At 42.6% G+C, this 16,621-nt stretch overlaps 1 protein-coding gene across 1 annotated transcript; it reads right to left on the bottom strand.

Annotated features, from left to right (window-relative positions):
• Positions 1 to 408: 408 nt before the first annotated feature.
• Positions 409 to 16,319, bottom strand: IL12B (interleukin 12B). Its single transcript, XM_025435145.3, has 8 exons — positions 15,675 to 16,319; positions 11,391 to 11,478; positions 7,500 to 7,775; positions 6,829 to 6,946; positions 5,122 to 5,339; positions 3,540 to 3,697; positions 2,020 to 2,151; positions 409 to 1,482 (listed from the first exon to the last, which is right to left on the bottom strand). The coding sequence occupies exons 2-7, from the start codon at positions 11,476 to 11,478 to the stop codon at positions 2,020 to 2,022; spliced, it is 990 nt and encodes a 329-aa protein (XP_025290930.3). The 5' UTR covers positions 15,675 to 16,319; the 3' UTR covers positions 409 to 1,482.
• Between the last annotated feature and the right edge of the window lie 302 nt (positions 16,320 to 16,621).

Here is a 16,621-nt window from a genome sequence, read left to right as displayed (position 1 = left end):
CTCAAGTCGCATGACAAACCTTCTGTAAACACTGGACCTGGATCTATGAGCTGGGAGCTCGTGACTCGATCACATTGGGGTTTTATTTCATGATGTTTTGGAAACAGTAGAGTGGATTCTAGGATAGATGGCAAAAGAAGCAAGTGCATCCAACCTCTGAAGAGGGTATAAGTGCAGTTCCCTGCCCTTCCAGAGTTCCCTGTGGTCTGACCACAGGGACATTCCCTGAGCTCAGCAAGACACTGACTTTGGGAATTCTATAAAGGGAAAGGGCAACTCTGCAGAACTGGAAGTGAAATCGCTTCAAAGAAGAGCAACTCTTAAATGGCAGGGGGAAAATAATGCAGTCCTGGTAAATGTGGGAACAGGATACTCGAGTCAGCTGAGAAAGCCCAAAATATTATTGCAAACAAGAGTTATATTTTTATTAGTGCATTGTCAGAATGCAAAAACAAATAAGTAAACAGAAAAGAAATGAAATCACTTTACAGAAAGCACATTCATTACTTAAAAGTAGCACCTCAGCGATTGGCACTTTCTGGTCACATCCACCAGTCAGGTTCACTTGCGCTGTCCAGTAAGCAATTCTTGACCATTTTCTTTGCATCCATGTGTTTTTTTTGCCTGGCTATTAAGGAGCAGCTGGAAATTCTGACAATTTTTTGTGCTTGGCCATGTTGGTTCTCCCTCTTGGATCATAAGACCTTTTTACTTCCAGACACTTACAGTGTCCCTGGGTCACTCTCCAATGACTTACAGATAGATGGGGATGGGGACTGGCAAGGTGGCTGAAGCTGAATCTCAATTTGAGTTATTTGTCTCAGGTCTTTCTAAATTCAGGCATCCAAAAACTAAACTTGCTTAAAAATGCAAGTGGCCCTGAATTGCTTTATCAACACCACCGCAAGGAAGTCTTTATGGATACAGGATCTAACATCTCCGTCTCCAGAAACTTCTCAAATGGATTCGTGTCTCCATGTCTCTATTTAACTACCTCTGTGTTCCCATCCATCACAAATATATTATGGTGCTGGCATCATAATATTGTGTGCTCACTGGTTGTCATAAAAATGATACATTCTTGCTTGAAAAGTTGTCAGTATAAATAACACATAAATTCACATTTTGCATAATAGGGCCTATTCCTTACAGATCAGGTCCTGAGGGTATGAAACATACAATATATCTTGGCACACAAGTGTTCAATAACAATAAATTAATAAATACATAAATTACTTAAATATTTAAATAGCATTAAGGTCAGTGGCAGCCTGCTAGCTGAAAATCTATAAATAAAGTAGCTGATTGTTTCAGTGGGCATTTGGCATTTAAATGTAAAAAATATTGCGAAGACACAATAATGACCCTTTACAAAAAGAAAATTAGGCAGAAAATAACTTTTGGAGCCTCTTCAATGTGTCCTTAGAAAATTTTGCATAATATCTTCCACTTTCCCTCCAAGATTCATCCTGGGGGTGGAACCTGAAAAAAGAATACCAATAGTTTATGTAGATTAGAAATGTGGCAGCAAGCCCCCTTACTTCACACACCACGATACTGGGGCAATTGGGTTTGGGGATTCCATGTCAGAAAGGCCCAGCCCATCCTTATGTGGCTGAGGATTTGGATTTGGTTGCAGTCAGTGCCCCCCCACCCAGGGTGCCCAGGATAAGGTGCTAATTCCTGAAAATCACTTGCAAGCTCTTTTTGCTCCTTTGGCTACCTCTCTCTGCCTTCTCCTCCAGGAGGGCAGGACCTATGCCTGTTTTCTTTACTGCAATATCTGTGCATCCAGCATATTCCCCAGAACAATATGGACATCAAATAATACCTGTTATTTTTTATTTTTATATTTTTAAAAATAATACCTGTTTAATGAACAAATGTGTGTTTCTGACTCTGGTGACTGTGTACCAGGCACCCTGTCTCCCTTTTCTCTCATACTGTCCCCCACCATTGCCCTGCACCCCGGGGACGCTGAGTGTTCAGGTGTGGCCTGGGCTTTGTGGGCCTGCTCACCTAACTGCAGGACACAGATGCCCAGTCGCTCCAGGATGAACTATAGTAGCGGTCTCGGGCTTGCACGCGGATCTTGGCATCCTTGTGGCACACGACCTTGGCTGAGGTCTTGTCCACGCAGAGTCTATCTTTCTGCAAAGGAGAGGGAAGTCTTTGGCAATGCAGTCACAAGATGGGCTGAGGGTATTTCTGCAAAGCTTGATCTCCCCAAACCAGCACACCTCGATTTTAGGGCATCACTGTTGCAATAAACTGTGGAGTTGTGTAGAACGTGCGCCACCTACTGATAGAAGCTCTAAATACAGATGAAGCTTTTAGACTTCAGCCTAGGGGGAGAAATGGTTTGGTCCAGCTTTCCTGTTTCTAGCACAGCTGCCTTACCGGAAGGCCCCATGCACTCTCACCTCTGTACTAGGCCGATGGTGAAACTAAGGCAGATTTTCTCTAGCTGTCGCCTGGATATTCTGAAATACTATATCCTGATCCACTTATCAGAAAACATGCTGAAATCCAGGCATTGCTAACTTTTAGCTGTGTGACCACTGGAAAATGCTTTAGGCTCTGTTGTCTCAGTTTCATCCTTTATAAGAGAGGGATAATAATCATTCCTACCTCATAGATGAGTAAGAGTTAAAGGTAATCATCATGTAAAATTCTTTAATCGGCAAAGTCTTTAATCGGTACAAAGTGTTCGGTAAATATACCTATTAATGATATAAACCTTATGTAGGGAAGATACATATCAATACTTTAAATAATAAATAGGTAAAATCTACTCCAGAATAGCCTTTCCATCCTACAAAAAATAATTCTCAGGGAGTAACTGAATGACCGAATTTCTATCAAATGCTAAACCCTATCCCGAATAAGGCGTTTATCCAGTGATTCTAAAACCGCAGTCCAAGGAGTCTTGGGCTTTATAAAAGCGTCTTCAAGACCTTAGGATTATGATGCCAAGGCAAGAAAGTTGGAATCCATTGTCTTAGCCTATGTAAACACTAACATTCTGCTCAATGAAATAATTTCACGATATGTGGAAGAGCTGGGAATTATCCATTTGGGGTGAGACATAGCATGAATGTTCTATCATTCCTTAGACTCACTAAATTGCAACAATAATAGTTTGAGGCTCCTGGAACTCAGATTTCCTATGTGAGGACCAATTCTGAGTGCAAGAATGAATGACCAACCATACTGAAGGCGGTGGCATGGTTGGGTGTGTGGAATTTTTGTTCACCAGAATGGTTTCCTGGTTCTGACTCTGCCTAGCTGGGTAACTTTGGGTAAGCCCTTGACCCTCTCTGAGCTCCAATTACTTCACTAGTGAAATGTTGATAGTAACACTATCTGCCTTCGTCAGGTTACTTTAAAGATTGAGTGAGATAAACACGTAAAACCCTTAGTGCAGTCTCAGGCACGTAGAAAGTGCTAAATAAATGTTAGCTACTGTTATCACAACTCACCTCCTAGATGTGGGCCCTGCATAAACCTGAATACATGGTACTGGAGTCACATCTTACCTTTTCTCTATTGTTCTTGCCCTGGGCCTGTATGCAAAATGTCAGGGAGAAGTAGGAATGTGGGGTGCTCCAGGTGTCGGGGTATTCCCAGCTGACCTCCACGTGCCGAGAATTTTTCAATGGCTTCAGCTGCAGGTTTGTGGGTGGGTCTGGTTTGACTGTGGAAGAAGATACAGAAACACCTTTGATTTTCCTAACAGGCTTTTGGTGTAAGGTAGTTCCACCTTCTAATCCCACTTTCACCTTTAACCGGTTGTGTGTCTGTGGGATAGTTACTTAACTTCTCTGGGCACCTAGTTGGCAGACGTGAGGCATCCCTGCTGCTGGTGCTCACACTGGTGCCTATGGGAGGCAGTCCTCACCAGTTGTCCAATCCTTTCTGGCTGACCCTGAGAGAGGCTCAGAATCCTCCTCATCCCTGCACAAGCAGATGAACCCTGGCAGTAGGACTACCTCTCCATAGTGCTCAGAAGAAATTCCACAGAGACAAGAAGACTCTCACATCTCGGCTAGGTGCGGAAGGACCACCCTCCCTGTGCTCAATATCCCTCTTTGCACAAAACTTGGACTTGAGCTGAGTCTCTTGCTAAGGACAACATGAGAGACTTCCCACTTAGTGCTCTTTCTGATGTCTTCTCACGGCATCTGGCACTGACTTGTCTTGCAACAGTTGAAGTCAGATTGTCTTTATGCTCATTCATTCATTCATTCAATGAATGGTGAGTGAGCACCAGCTTTGTGCCAGTTACTGTGCAATGTGCGGAGGATACAGCAGCGAGTATCACAAAAGACTCTGTCTTTGAGTAGCATACCTTTGTCTGGATGGGGGGAAAGGAGACACTCTATGGAATGTCCAAAGACCATGGCTCCTAGTAGATGCTTTTCAAATATTCTTCTCTCCGTTCTTAACACAACTGATACCTTCTTTCCTTCAGAATTCAGCTAAATATCATTTCAGAGAGACCTTTCCTGGCTATCCTATGGAACTCAAACCTCCTCCTACCCACAAAGAGTAATTTCTCCACAAATGTTTGAGCAAGTTCTGTGGTTCTGTAAGTTTTATTTCATGATGAATGTCCAATGGATAAATGGTAAAGGAAGTGACAAATGGCAAAATCTCCATTTGCCGATTAAAAAAATTGGTGTCCATTTTGGAGGGGCTTATGTTCCAATAATGAAGATTCTTTTTCAAATGTTAGAGAAAGCCTGGTTGGGAATAATTGCAATTAGTAGGGAAGCCCTGGTTCTGAAGGTAAATATTATGTTCGAGGGGGTCCTCCTGGATTCACCATGGAAGCTGCCTGGGTAGCAGATAGAAGGGTAGCCAAAAGGCCGCTTTTTCCAGTGGGGCAGAACTGGTTTCTGAGTTCCTAGCTGTGATATCTGGGGCAATTTATTTAATCTGAGATTCAATTGTCTCTTCCTTAAAATGCAGAGAATAGTATCTATATTGTAGTCTTTTGGGGGTACAGAATAAAAGAGACAATGCATGTAAACCCCTTACCTCAGTGCATGGGGTCATTGTGAACATGTGACAAATGGCATTTATCCTTATTAAGCACATATAATTAAGCGAACTCACTGATGTCTCTGATGAAGAAGCTGCTGGTGTAGTTTTCATACTTGAGCTTGTGAATAGCATCCACCACGACCTCGATGGGTAGGCTCTCCTCGGCAGAGGGGCAGGCACTGCCCTCCTGACACTCCACTGTGTACTTCTTATAATCCCTGTTGTCCACTCTGACCCTCTCTGCTGAAAGTGTCACTGCTCCACATGTCACCCCTTGGGGGTCAGAGAAGCTGAAGTCAAAGACAGACATTACCCTGTGTCACACATTTGTGGGTAAGCTCCCAGTGGTTGCAGCTAAACAGCTGTTTGAGGATACAATTGATCCAAGTATGCCCTGATTTTTCCTTAAAGCGTAAGAAACTGCCCTCCCCAGGAGAACAAGCTTTGCCACAACAGGCGGTACAAATATTTAGAGACAACTCTGCATTTACATCCCTTTGGCCTAAATGAATTCAGAAATTTTTAGATCCAGAGCCCTTGGTTCAATCTCCCTATTAAAAATTTAAATTCATTTTTCCCACTTTAATTACAAAACCAATACGTGCTAATTATAAAAAATGAAAAAGATTAAAACCTGTATAAATGAAATGTGTGTGCCTCTTTTAACCCTAATCTCACTCCCCAAATAGAAATACTATTCATAGCTTGTTATATCCCTCCAGACCTTTGTCTATGAATATTCAAAGCAATCATATATCCACATGTACATATGGATACACACAAGTTTCTATATATACACACAATGATTTTATTTTTCATTAAATAGATATAACTATGTATATATGTATACATAAACCATAAATATAAAGATATATGTATGGTTTTTAATAACCATCTCTTCCCCCTCTGAACATATGGGAAGTGCTCCATGAGACACCACACAGATTGGGTTATCCACGTTAAGCTGGATAATGTATCACACTTTAACTTTTCCCCTGCTGATTACCAAAAACATCACAATGAACGCTGGCATCTGTGTTTCAGTGCATTTGTATAAGCATTCCTTTGGTAAGCATTTTCATTTTCAAGATGGAACAGGGATACCCCAGGGGTTTATTTACTCAGTTAAAAAGTGACAAGGCCAGGGTGATCACCTGGGGTTTGCTCTGTCAGTTCAGGAACCTAGATGGTGAGTGAGGGAAGACACACAGACCCGCTGACATAGGTTCAGTATCCGTGGAAATGGATTTCTTAGGGGAAGTCCAAGTGTATTGGACAAACAGTAAACTTCAGATCAGTGATGTCGGCAAAAGGAAAAGGAGTTAAGGTGGCTCTGGACAAATTTCTAGAAACCTCAGGGTTTTGGAGTTGGCCTCAGGGCTTTCAAGATCTGTGCACTGGAGCTTTTGTTTCTATTTTCATCTCAAGGTGCAATTTTGGCAAGTCATCATAGCTTTGATTTCTCCTTTTATCCCTCCCCATGGTGCTATGAGCCTTAATGAAGCATTGCCAGGCAATCTGGATGAGTGGGTTCAAACATAGCAGAGGCTATTCTCAGGTCCCAGTAATATCCTGTTCTAACCCACACATTTGTTCAGGCGATTAGCTTAAATCTCCATGTTCTTTCCCCAGTTTAGGTAACAGTGGGCGTTGAAAAAATACACGTTTGACTTTGTTTACTCCCCTATTATTAACTGATAGGCCATGGAGAGGTTGCCCTTGTTTTCTTAATGAAATAGTTCTAGCCAAATACTGAGAAATCAGAGTGATTTCACTTACCCTCTGCTACTTTTGACACTGAATTTCAAATCAGTACTGATTGCCGTCAGCCACCAGCATGTGAAACGTCCAGAATAATTCTTTGCCTCACATTTCAGAAAGATCTTATTTTTGGATTCTGGATTTGAAAAGAACAAAAAGTCAATATTTAGAGGCTTTCTTTCAGATAGACTTTAATTGTGATGAACCACAGGCCACCCAGTGCTACAAGAGTGAAGATCTTCCATTTATTTCCTTGGAAAATGCTGCTGCTCCCCTGATAGGCAGTTCAATGGGGACTGGCAATGTCTCAATAGGTTGCTGATTCTGCAGAGCATGCCATGCACCTAACACATCAGAGGAAGGGATTAAGTTTTTCAAAGCTGCCATCCCAGTGCTGAGTTATTCACTATACACATTGGTTAATTTCCATTAGCATTTAAAAAGAACTTCAGGAAAACCAATCAGATTCACCATGACAATCTCTCAACATGAGATTTGGTTGGTTGATTCCTCCAAGTGTCTAAGAAAGCAAAGAAAAACCTAAGTGCTGGGTGGTTCTAGCAAGGGATTTGATATTCCCTTGTAGTTCATTAACTACACTAGTCATGTCTTGCCTTTTACATTTTTAAAGTTTTTATTTCTTATGGCGCAAAAGAGAAAATTGACACCATCTGAGGGAATGGAATTACCTTTCTGTTCCTTTAAGATATCAGTGGACCAAATTCCATCTTCTTTTTTGTGAATCAACAGGAGTGAGCGGCTCAGAACCTTGCCTCCTTTATGGCAGGTATACTGGCCAGCATCTCCAAATTCTTTGACTTGGATGGTCAGAGTTTTACCAGAACCTAGGACTTCACTGCTCTGCGCTGAGGTCCAAGCGATGTCATCTTCTTCAGGGGTATGGCAGGTGAGGACCACCATTTCTCCGGGGGCATCAGGGTGCCAGTCCAACTCTACAACATAAACTGGAGAGCACAGGGAGTGGAGAACTGGATTGTGAGCTTCATGAACTCTGGGACTGGGTTTTGTGAACCACCTGTGCATCTGTACTGCCAGAGCACAACCTGGCTCATAACAGCAGATGCTTGCTGAGATGATTGATTTCAGGCCACTGGGCCCTACTTGGATATAAGGTCATGAAGAGACAAGCAAAGAGTTTTATAGCTGCCACGGAGTTATTAACTGGCAGGCTGTCGTTAATAATTAACCTCTGATTCGCCGGCAATGGGGAAGGCTTTGATATACCAAAACATGAACAGCAAAAAACTATCTACCAAAGGCCTGGTGGAGAGAAGAACCTTCCAGCACAATTTCAATTGCATGGACAGTAAGGCAGGGCCCAGAGATGTCAAGACAGACTGACCAGCACTGAGATCCTATCCCCCCACTAACTGGCTAAGGGATTTGGAACAAGGTAGTAAATCACCATAAGCCTCAGTTTCCTCAACTGTAAAATGATAATAATAGCATCTGTGTTGTAGGTTTGGATATTAGTATTAAATATATCTATATTTAGGACAGTGCCTACCACAGTAAACTCAGGGTTAGTTATTGTTATTCACACGCCAAAGGGTCAGATGACTGCACAGAGATACTGCCCTATAATTTTCCACGGGCATTTGAGGATTTAGTTCCTACCACTAAAACTTATCAATAGAGATTTTCATTCTATTTTTTTTTTAAGATTTTATTTATTCATTCATGAGAGACACACAGAGAGAGAGGCAGAGACACAGGCAGAGGAAGGAGCAGTCTCCATGCAGGAAGCCTGATGTGGAACTCGATCCCCAGAATCCAGGATCACACCCTGAGCCAAAGGCAGATGCTCGACCGCTGAGCCACCCAGGCATCCCTCATTCTATTTTTTAAAGCAGTTTTACACTCTTATGAAGCAGTTCAGTAGATCTTGGTCTTCCCATTTCAAGGAGGAGTGTGCCAAAACCAGCAGGCTAAGCAAGGTTACATTAAGTTAGAAGCACAAGGGAGGCCTGGGTGGCTCAGTGCTTGATCATCTATGCCTTTGGCTCAGGGCATGATCCTGGAGACCTGGGATCGAGTCCCATATCGGGCTCCCTGCATGGAGCCTGCTTCTCCCTCTGCCTATTTCTCTGCCTCTCTCTCTCTCTCTCTGTGTGTGTGTGTCTCTCATGAATAAATAAATAAAATCTTAAAAAAAAAGTTAGAGACATAAGAGCTATATCTCAGGTCTTCTGTCTCACTGGCTTGGCATTGGCTCTCTAACCTGAGGAATGGCTTAGTAGAGTACTTCAATGAGTTGTCCTATCACAGCTTCATTCATACACACATCACTTACTAATCAACTAGACCATTTAATGCAGTGGTTCCCCAAGCCTGATCACTCAACCACCAGCAGCAGCAGCACCTAGGAAACTGTGGAAAATACAAAACCCGAGTCGATGAATCAGGAATGTTGGGATGGGCCCGATGATCTGTTCTGTATGCTCCCCAGGGGATTTGGATGCCCTGTCAAGTTTGAGAGCCACACTGGTTAAGAGCCTGGATTTTGGAGTCACACTGGTCTGAGTTTAGATTCAGCTCCATATCTGATACTTGCCTGTGGCCTCAGGCATGATATCCAATTACTCTAAGCTTTGGTGTCATCATTTTTTAAAATGAGCAAAATATTAGTGCTTGCTTCAGCAGGTTGAGACACGGATTATACAAGCTAATTCATACAACGGCTTCACAGAGTGCCCTTAAATGCTCTATACACGGTGACTCTTATTGTTGGCATCCAAATGTAAAGTGTTGTGGAATATAAAGTTCTCACTTTGGATCAGAGGGATTTAGAAGTCCTGAATGGGTAACAAAAACAAGAGGTAAAAAGCATTTGGGACCTGGCTCTTTGGAAATGATAGGCTGTGCCCACATAAACCCACGTGGCACCTTTGGCTTTCTCCAGTTATTCTTTTTCCACTAGCAACTGAACAACACAACTGAGCCTCAGAAGGCCTGGAAGACCCCATCCCCCAAGCGCAGGAGGCAACAACTGCAAGAGGGAGCCTGACGAAAAGGATCTAGAACCCTGTGCCTGGCCTCCAAAGTCGTCCCGCCCTCTGTTTCTCACATTGACTTCCTGGAATTTCTGCGGTTTACCAAATTAGAAGTAACTTTGGGGTTTACTATGCAACAGCCAAGCTTCCTGAGCTCGCTAAAACTCCCAGGGTTGGACAGGGATCTGGAAGTATCATCTGGCTCCAGGCCTTTGCCTTTACTCAAGGGAGGCTCTAGAACTCTCAGACCCTCCTCAGGCAGAGGGGAGATGGCTGGATTGTTGCCTTCCCGAAAAGAGTACGAATGGAGGAAAAGTCTCAAATTTCTTTCAGGTTTCCATTTTCTAGTGTGCCACTCTCCTGACCATCAACAGGTTATTTCTGATCAACAACTGAAGTGGCTTCACTTTTAACTTATGCCTATTTCCTCCTGTGCTCCAAGCATAGGAAAAAACTGCTTCATGACCTTCTTGTAAAACCTTCTACAAATACTTAAATGCACAGACTTTGAAGTGAGACAGAATTGAGATCAATCCCTGTTCCATCCTTCTCAGGTCTGGGAAACTGGGGAAGTTACTTAATCTCTGTAGCCTCCATTTGCAGCATAGATAAAATGGGACACAGACCCTATTTCACGTGAGGTTATGAGAATTAAATGAGATACTGTGCTCAATAAATATTAACTATTATTACTATGATACAATTAGAGATAGTAATTGCCAACATTATGTTGGCTTCCATGAGAAACATCTGAAGATCGTTTGGGAACAAGTAACAATCAGTTAATATATTATTTACTGTGTGTAAGACAACAGAAGGATAGAGGAACCCCTTATTTTACTAATACCTACCTATTCTATTATTCTACTTGTGATTTTTATTGATCAGTTGGATTATAAATAAACAGGTTCTCTTGATTCATCAGAGACATCATTTTAAACAACCAAAGCAATACTGGCTAACATTTATTCTCACTTCACATCTGTTGAGTTGTCCCCTGCATTCACTAACATTCAATCATCCATGTTGTAGGTGTCATTTCATAATCCCTAGTTCACAGTTGAGGAAACTCAGCCTTAGAGGTGACCCAGCTCAAGGTCACCTAATCGATAAGTGGCAGTCAGCCTCTGAGCCCAAGTCAATGTGAGTCTAAATACTATGCTTCCCCAAAAGTGCTTGGTCAGAAGTGAGTCCTCTCAGTGCCAAAGGAGGGGGTGATGTTGTGCAGTGGAGTGGGGGATGATCGAACGGAGTTCTTAATCTTTCCAAATCCTTCACTTTGGAATTTTAATTGTACAATACCGCTGGTTTTTAGTAATACCTGCCAAGTCCATATACCTTTCCCATCACAGTCCACAAAAAGCTTCTACTCTGGCATCTAATATGAAAGCCAAATGACATAGATGCCCTCAAAGGTGAAGGAAGGACAGATGGCCTGCGTTTTCCCAGTGATGGCGCTCACTAGGAGGCCCCAAGGCCTGATTGCCCCTGATTTTCCTCCGGGGCCTGTCTGATGAGTCCTGGCTCAGAATTTGGGGCCACCACAGAGAAGAAGAGGCTGGTTACCATCTTTCTCCAGTTCCCATATGGCCATGAGGGGAGACGCCAGCAAAACGAGGGAAAACCAGGAGATGACCAACTGCTGAGGATGCATCTGCAGGAGGTAGAGAAACAGAGGAGAAGGAGGAAAAGAGAGCAGGAGGGAAAAAGAGAAGAGACAATGTCAGTAGTCATTCAGTTGCTTTGCAAACCATATTCATTCTATGTACATTGTTTTTAATTTTTAATTTTCTCTTTCTTCTCTGCACTGTCAAATTAGTACTAAGTGAATTACAGGAGCCCTGTGCCAGTCTCTGGGAAAGAACATCTTCAAAGAGAGAACCACAGACTATCTGGAGCTGAAGGAGACCAGCTGTCTGATAAAATCCTCTTATTTTTAAGCTGAGAAGCCCACAGCTCAGAGCAGGAACATGACTTATTGGGATCAACATTTAGCAATTATATACTTGGTACTGACTATGTAAAAGGCTCTGAGCGAGATATGTTGGAAGCAAAAAAAGGATTTCTGGCCTGGATTCTGCTTTCTAGGAGCAAACACTTTCATTCAACAAATATTTATGAAGTCAGTATGTTAAATGCCTACCCTCTAGTCAGAGAGACCAGCTATATCCTGTGTCACTGTAGCACAAGGCAGTATGTGCGGTAACACCTAGGGGTAAAGGACTTGGGGTGGTAGTGGTGGTGGTGGTGGGAGACAATTAGAGGTGATTTCAAATTATGGCAATGATCTGGTGGCCAGGTTTAGTTTCTCTCCTTGTTTAGATAGTAATTGCTCCAAACTCAAAGGTTACTTCCTCTTACATCATAAAACCAGTGATTCTCAAGCTTGAGTGCACATCAAAGTAACCTGGAAGCCTTGTTAAAATACCAATGGTTAAGTCCCACCTCCAGAGGGTTTGATTCAGCAGGTTGAGGGAGGGGTACCTCAGAATATGCATTTTTTAAAAGTTTCCAGATAAAGCTGATGTTGCTGGTCCACAGACCACACTTTGAGAACCACTGGTTTAACCCATGTTCAAGCCCATAAGCTCTGAAAATCAAGAGGTTCTTTGGGAGAAGACCCTAAAATATTGATATACCCACTATGATAAGCAAAATGCATCATTTTGTGCCCAATCCACCACCTCTTTCTGATAGTAAAACTCAATCTGGATTACTATCCAGGGTTTGTGCAAATATTTAGAATGTGAAAACTGTACCCTACTTCTGAATTAGGTAGAGATATTTATCATTTCATCTCATCCTGAAACATCTCCATCCATCTCAGAGAGCATCCATGTTCTCTGACACGTGGTTAGAAACCACTGACTAAATCATAAGAAGAATAAGACTAAAAATTTTTGGCCAAATACCTTAAAAATGAGAATCCCTTGGTTGGAGTGACTGAATATTGACAAATCATGGCTTTGTTAGAACTGCTGCTAACTTAGGAGAACCCTGCCAGGCACTTTATTCCCTTAGATTACAAGGGCTGTGGGTGGCAGAGACGGGACTAGATCTGGCTGTCCTGTAGATTCAGCACTCTGTCCCTGCAGCCTTCACAAACATGTCTATTCATTTAGTCCAGGTTACAACTGTGGCAATGGACTAGTTGCCACGGGGCATCAGTTAGGACATTCACGGGCTTGGAGTCAAGCAGACATGGGCTTGATCTAGTTCCTCCACTCGCTAGTTGTGTGATGCCCAAATGATCTCTGAGCCTGTCTCCTCCTCTATAACATGGACATGATACCCATCTCAGAGGGTTGTTGAGGCAACGCAATCAGAGGGCATATCATAGAAGGCAACCAATAACATGTCAGCTTGTACCAAGGGGAAGAGATAAAGGAAATATCTGATATGTCTGTTTTGTGTACAATAGTAGGGTAAAAAGTCGTGCCTGGCTGTAGGGAAATGCCCTAGAAGTATTGCAATTACACAGGCTTGTAAAGACCAGATGCTGGCACTCTGGGAAGGGAAATAACAGAGATTCCTGGCATCTCCCAGTAATTCTTTTGCACTCTCTTAATGCTGGGGTTTTCCCTTTTGCCTCTGTGTCTAGCACTTCCTCCTGGGGCCTTAGATGTGTATGAGAATTTCAGGTGAACTGCACTTCAGGGTCAAGGGAGCCCTGGTGTTGATTCTAAGAAACAAATTGCATTTTAGAATCACCTACATTTTAAACCCCAGAACACGGGCAGGGAGCGGAGGTGGTGGTGGATCACTCTCTTAATCCAACCCAGGGGAATCCAAAAAGGAGGGGGGGCATGTAGTTACCCTGCTGTTCTCCAGATCAGCTGATACCAGAGAGCTATACTCCACAGCCCACATTTCCTTGGTGTGCTAAATATGAGACTTGAGGATTAAACCTATTTCCATGTAATTTTGTAGGTTTTCTTAATTCTTGAGATCCTTGTATAAGGAACACAAGGACCCAGGTATGGTTACACTCCCTAATGCTGGTGCCGACATGGGCATGCCCATGACACTTGGGTGGACACTTCTTTTTCAAGTTTTACCTTGTTACTTTTTAACTTAAAGAGAATTATTATTTAAAAATACAAAGCCATAGTCACACAAGGCATGGGTAGCACATGCAAAGGTAGAGCCAGGTAGAGCTGCACTGGCATCCCAGCTCTGCCATTTATTAGTTGTGTGACTCCAGGCAAGTCACTTGGCTTCTTTAAGCCTCACACTCAACCTGTAAAACGGGCATCCTGTTGTGGTGATGAGTCAATGAAATATTTCGTGTAAGGTGTCCAGCATGTTGCCCAGAGGAAGTCAGGACTCTTGGCTATTTGCTCTCTCTGAAGCCCACTCTTAGCACTTACTACAATTTATATATATCTATATATATATCATCAATATGATATAGTTACTTTTTTTTTTTTTAATTTATGATAGTCACACAGAGAGAGAGAAAGAGAGAGGCAGAGACACAGGCAGAGGGAGAAGCAGGCTCCATGCACCAGGAGCCCGACGTGGGATTCGATCCCGGGTCTCCAGCATCGCGCCCTGGGCCAAAGGCAGGCGCCAAACCGCTGCGCCACCCAGGGATCCCGATATAGTTATTTCTTTATGTTTGTTCTTCCTGACACACTGAGCTCTCTGACGGCAAGGATCATGTCTTTCTTATTCTATATCCTCAAAGTTCAACATAAGTATTCTAGCATAGAGGAATTTCATTAATGATTGGAAGAATGAATGAATGTACAGAAACCGTAAAACTTCAGATCCCAGTCAAATGAACACTAAGAGGTTACCCAAATTCTTTCTAATACCTTGAAATTTCTTATTTGAAAAAAACTGGGCCAGCAGCTGGGATTTGGTAATCTCTTGGTTCAAGTGATATTTTGACTTGATCATTGTTATTATTATTTTTTAAAAGATTTTATCAATTTATTCATGAGAGACATAGAGTGAGGCAGAGACACAGGCAGAGGAAGAAGCAGCCCCCCACAGGGAGCCCAATAAGGGACTCGATCACAGAACCCTGGGATCACTCCTCAGCCGAAGGCAGATGCTCAACCACTGAGCCACACAGGTGTCCCTGATCACTATTTTTTTAAATCTGAAAATTGTTGCACACAATTTACCTGGACAACTATAAGGCACCAGTATAGTATAATCTTTTTCCCTTCTCACAGATTTAAAAACGCTTTTAATTAAAAAGATTAAAAACAATGCAGTTGCTTTTTATTTTTAAAGTAGTGCCGAAGTTAGTTAATCCAAAAAATCTATCAATCTGGTTGATGATCCTAACTATTAAACCCAACACACACACACAAACACAAACAAAAAATAAACCCAACACAAATATAGGAGCAAATATGCTTTGCACCTTTCAGCTATGAGGTATAAGTATGAATTCAATTATTTATTGAATTCATTATGACTTAATGAATGAACACCCTTTAAAAAGTTTACAGTACTAGGGAAGTGCCACTCACTTTATACAATTTAACTGATAGGCATTAATATCGAGCAACATACTTTTATGTACATACCACTTTAAAACAAGACAAAACAAATCTTTCTACAAAATGTGCGTTCATTCACAGAACTTGGTGTACAATTATTATTAGGTGACTTTTAAAATTAATACTTTCTAAAAAATTAAATTAAATTAAATTAAATTAAATTAAATTAAATTAAATTAATACTTTCTACATCAGTCCCCAAAGTACTGACTTTTCGCTAGTGTCCCAGCAGGTAAGTCACCAGAAACCCACCCACTCCGCAATGCCAGGTAGCCCTGCCAGCCTGTGGGCCTGCGGAACGGTGGCCAGGGCTAAGGAAGTGCTTACTTACCTTGCTTCTGGCCAGGCTGCAAGGTTCCCTGGGTCTGAAACGGAGTCTCCTGCTGCTGCTGCTACTGCTACTGGAGCTTATATACCCTACTCCTACCGAGCTTTTGGATGGAAACTTAAACTAGAAACTGACTTGTCCAAGTTGCAACACTAAAAACAACTCTCAAAACCTTCTGGGGGAATTTCAAGAAGTTCCTTTTTTTTTTTTTTTCCCCTATGTGTATCAATAATGCTGAGGGAACACAGACATCAAAATCCCAGGTAATGAACTAAGAGGAAATGACTTTTGGGTGGGGAAAAAGGAAGGAGATGGGATGCTCACTTCTTTGCGTTGACATCACAGTCAATGTGCTTAGAGCCTGCACCAGGCAGCTACCCTGGGCTACACAGACTGGAGAAGGAAGGCCAAGGAGAGGTCAGGCAGGAGACCAGGTTCAGGTTAAGATCAAGCAATTGTACGCTAGAGAGTCCAAAAGCAAACACTATGGTTCTCCTAAAGTCAAAGAAAGTGAGATGAAGGGTAAAGGGTTTAGTATAGTTGGGGTTCCCCTCCAACCACATTTTTCCTTTAACATCTGGATTTCAGAAACATACCATTATCACCCACTGTGGCTTCATGCACCACACACACCCTTGCGTATTCACACAGGCAGAGCCCCGGGAAGGCAATAAAAATGTGCGCCTCCTAATAAGACTCAAATACGTAGGGGTACAGCCCATGCTCATAGGTGCTTGCTCACGGACAGGTAGGGGCAGAAAGTGAAATACCCGCAGTCAGGCATATGGACAAGCATGTCACCCTGAAGCCCCCCCACCCCACCCCACTCCGGGGAACTCAGACTATAACCTCGCACGCATTTGCACACAAAACTATGGCCCTAGGAGCTCTATACCAAAGCGCAGAATGAGCAGAATTCGCCAGAAATTCCTAGCGGAATTTAACATTGT

This window comes from Canis lupus, chromosome 4 (genome assembly GCF_003254725.2).
Source record: "Canis lupus dingo isolate Sandy chromosome 4, ASM325472v2, whole genome shotgun sequence".
Taxonomy (NCBI): Eukaryota; Metazoa; Chordata; class Mammalia; order Carnivora; family Canidae; genus Canis; species Canis lupus.
The sequence above is the reverse complement of the archived record's forward strand: the minus strand, read 5'-3'. Positions and strand labels throughout refer to the sequence as shown.

Excerpts from the sequence above, each read along its gene's own strand:
- IL12B (XM_025435145.3), bottom strand. The coding sequence starts at position 11,478 with ATGCATCCTCAGCAGTTGGTCATCTCCTGGTTTTCCCTCGTTTTGCTG. Across the intron at positions 7,776-11,390 it reads ATGGGAACTGGAGAAAGATG|TTTATGTTGTAGAGTTGGAC; the intron begins GTAACCAGCCTC and ends TGTGCTCTCCAG. Across the intron at positions 5,340-6,828 it reads AGTGTCAAAAGTAGCAGAGG|CTTCTCTGACCCCCAAGGGG; the intron begins GTAAGTGAAATC and ends CTTTGACTTCAG.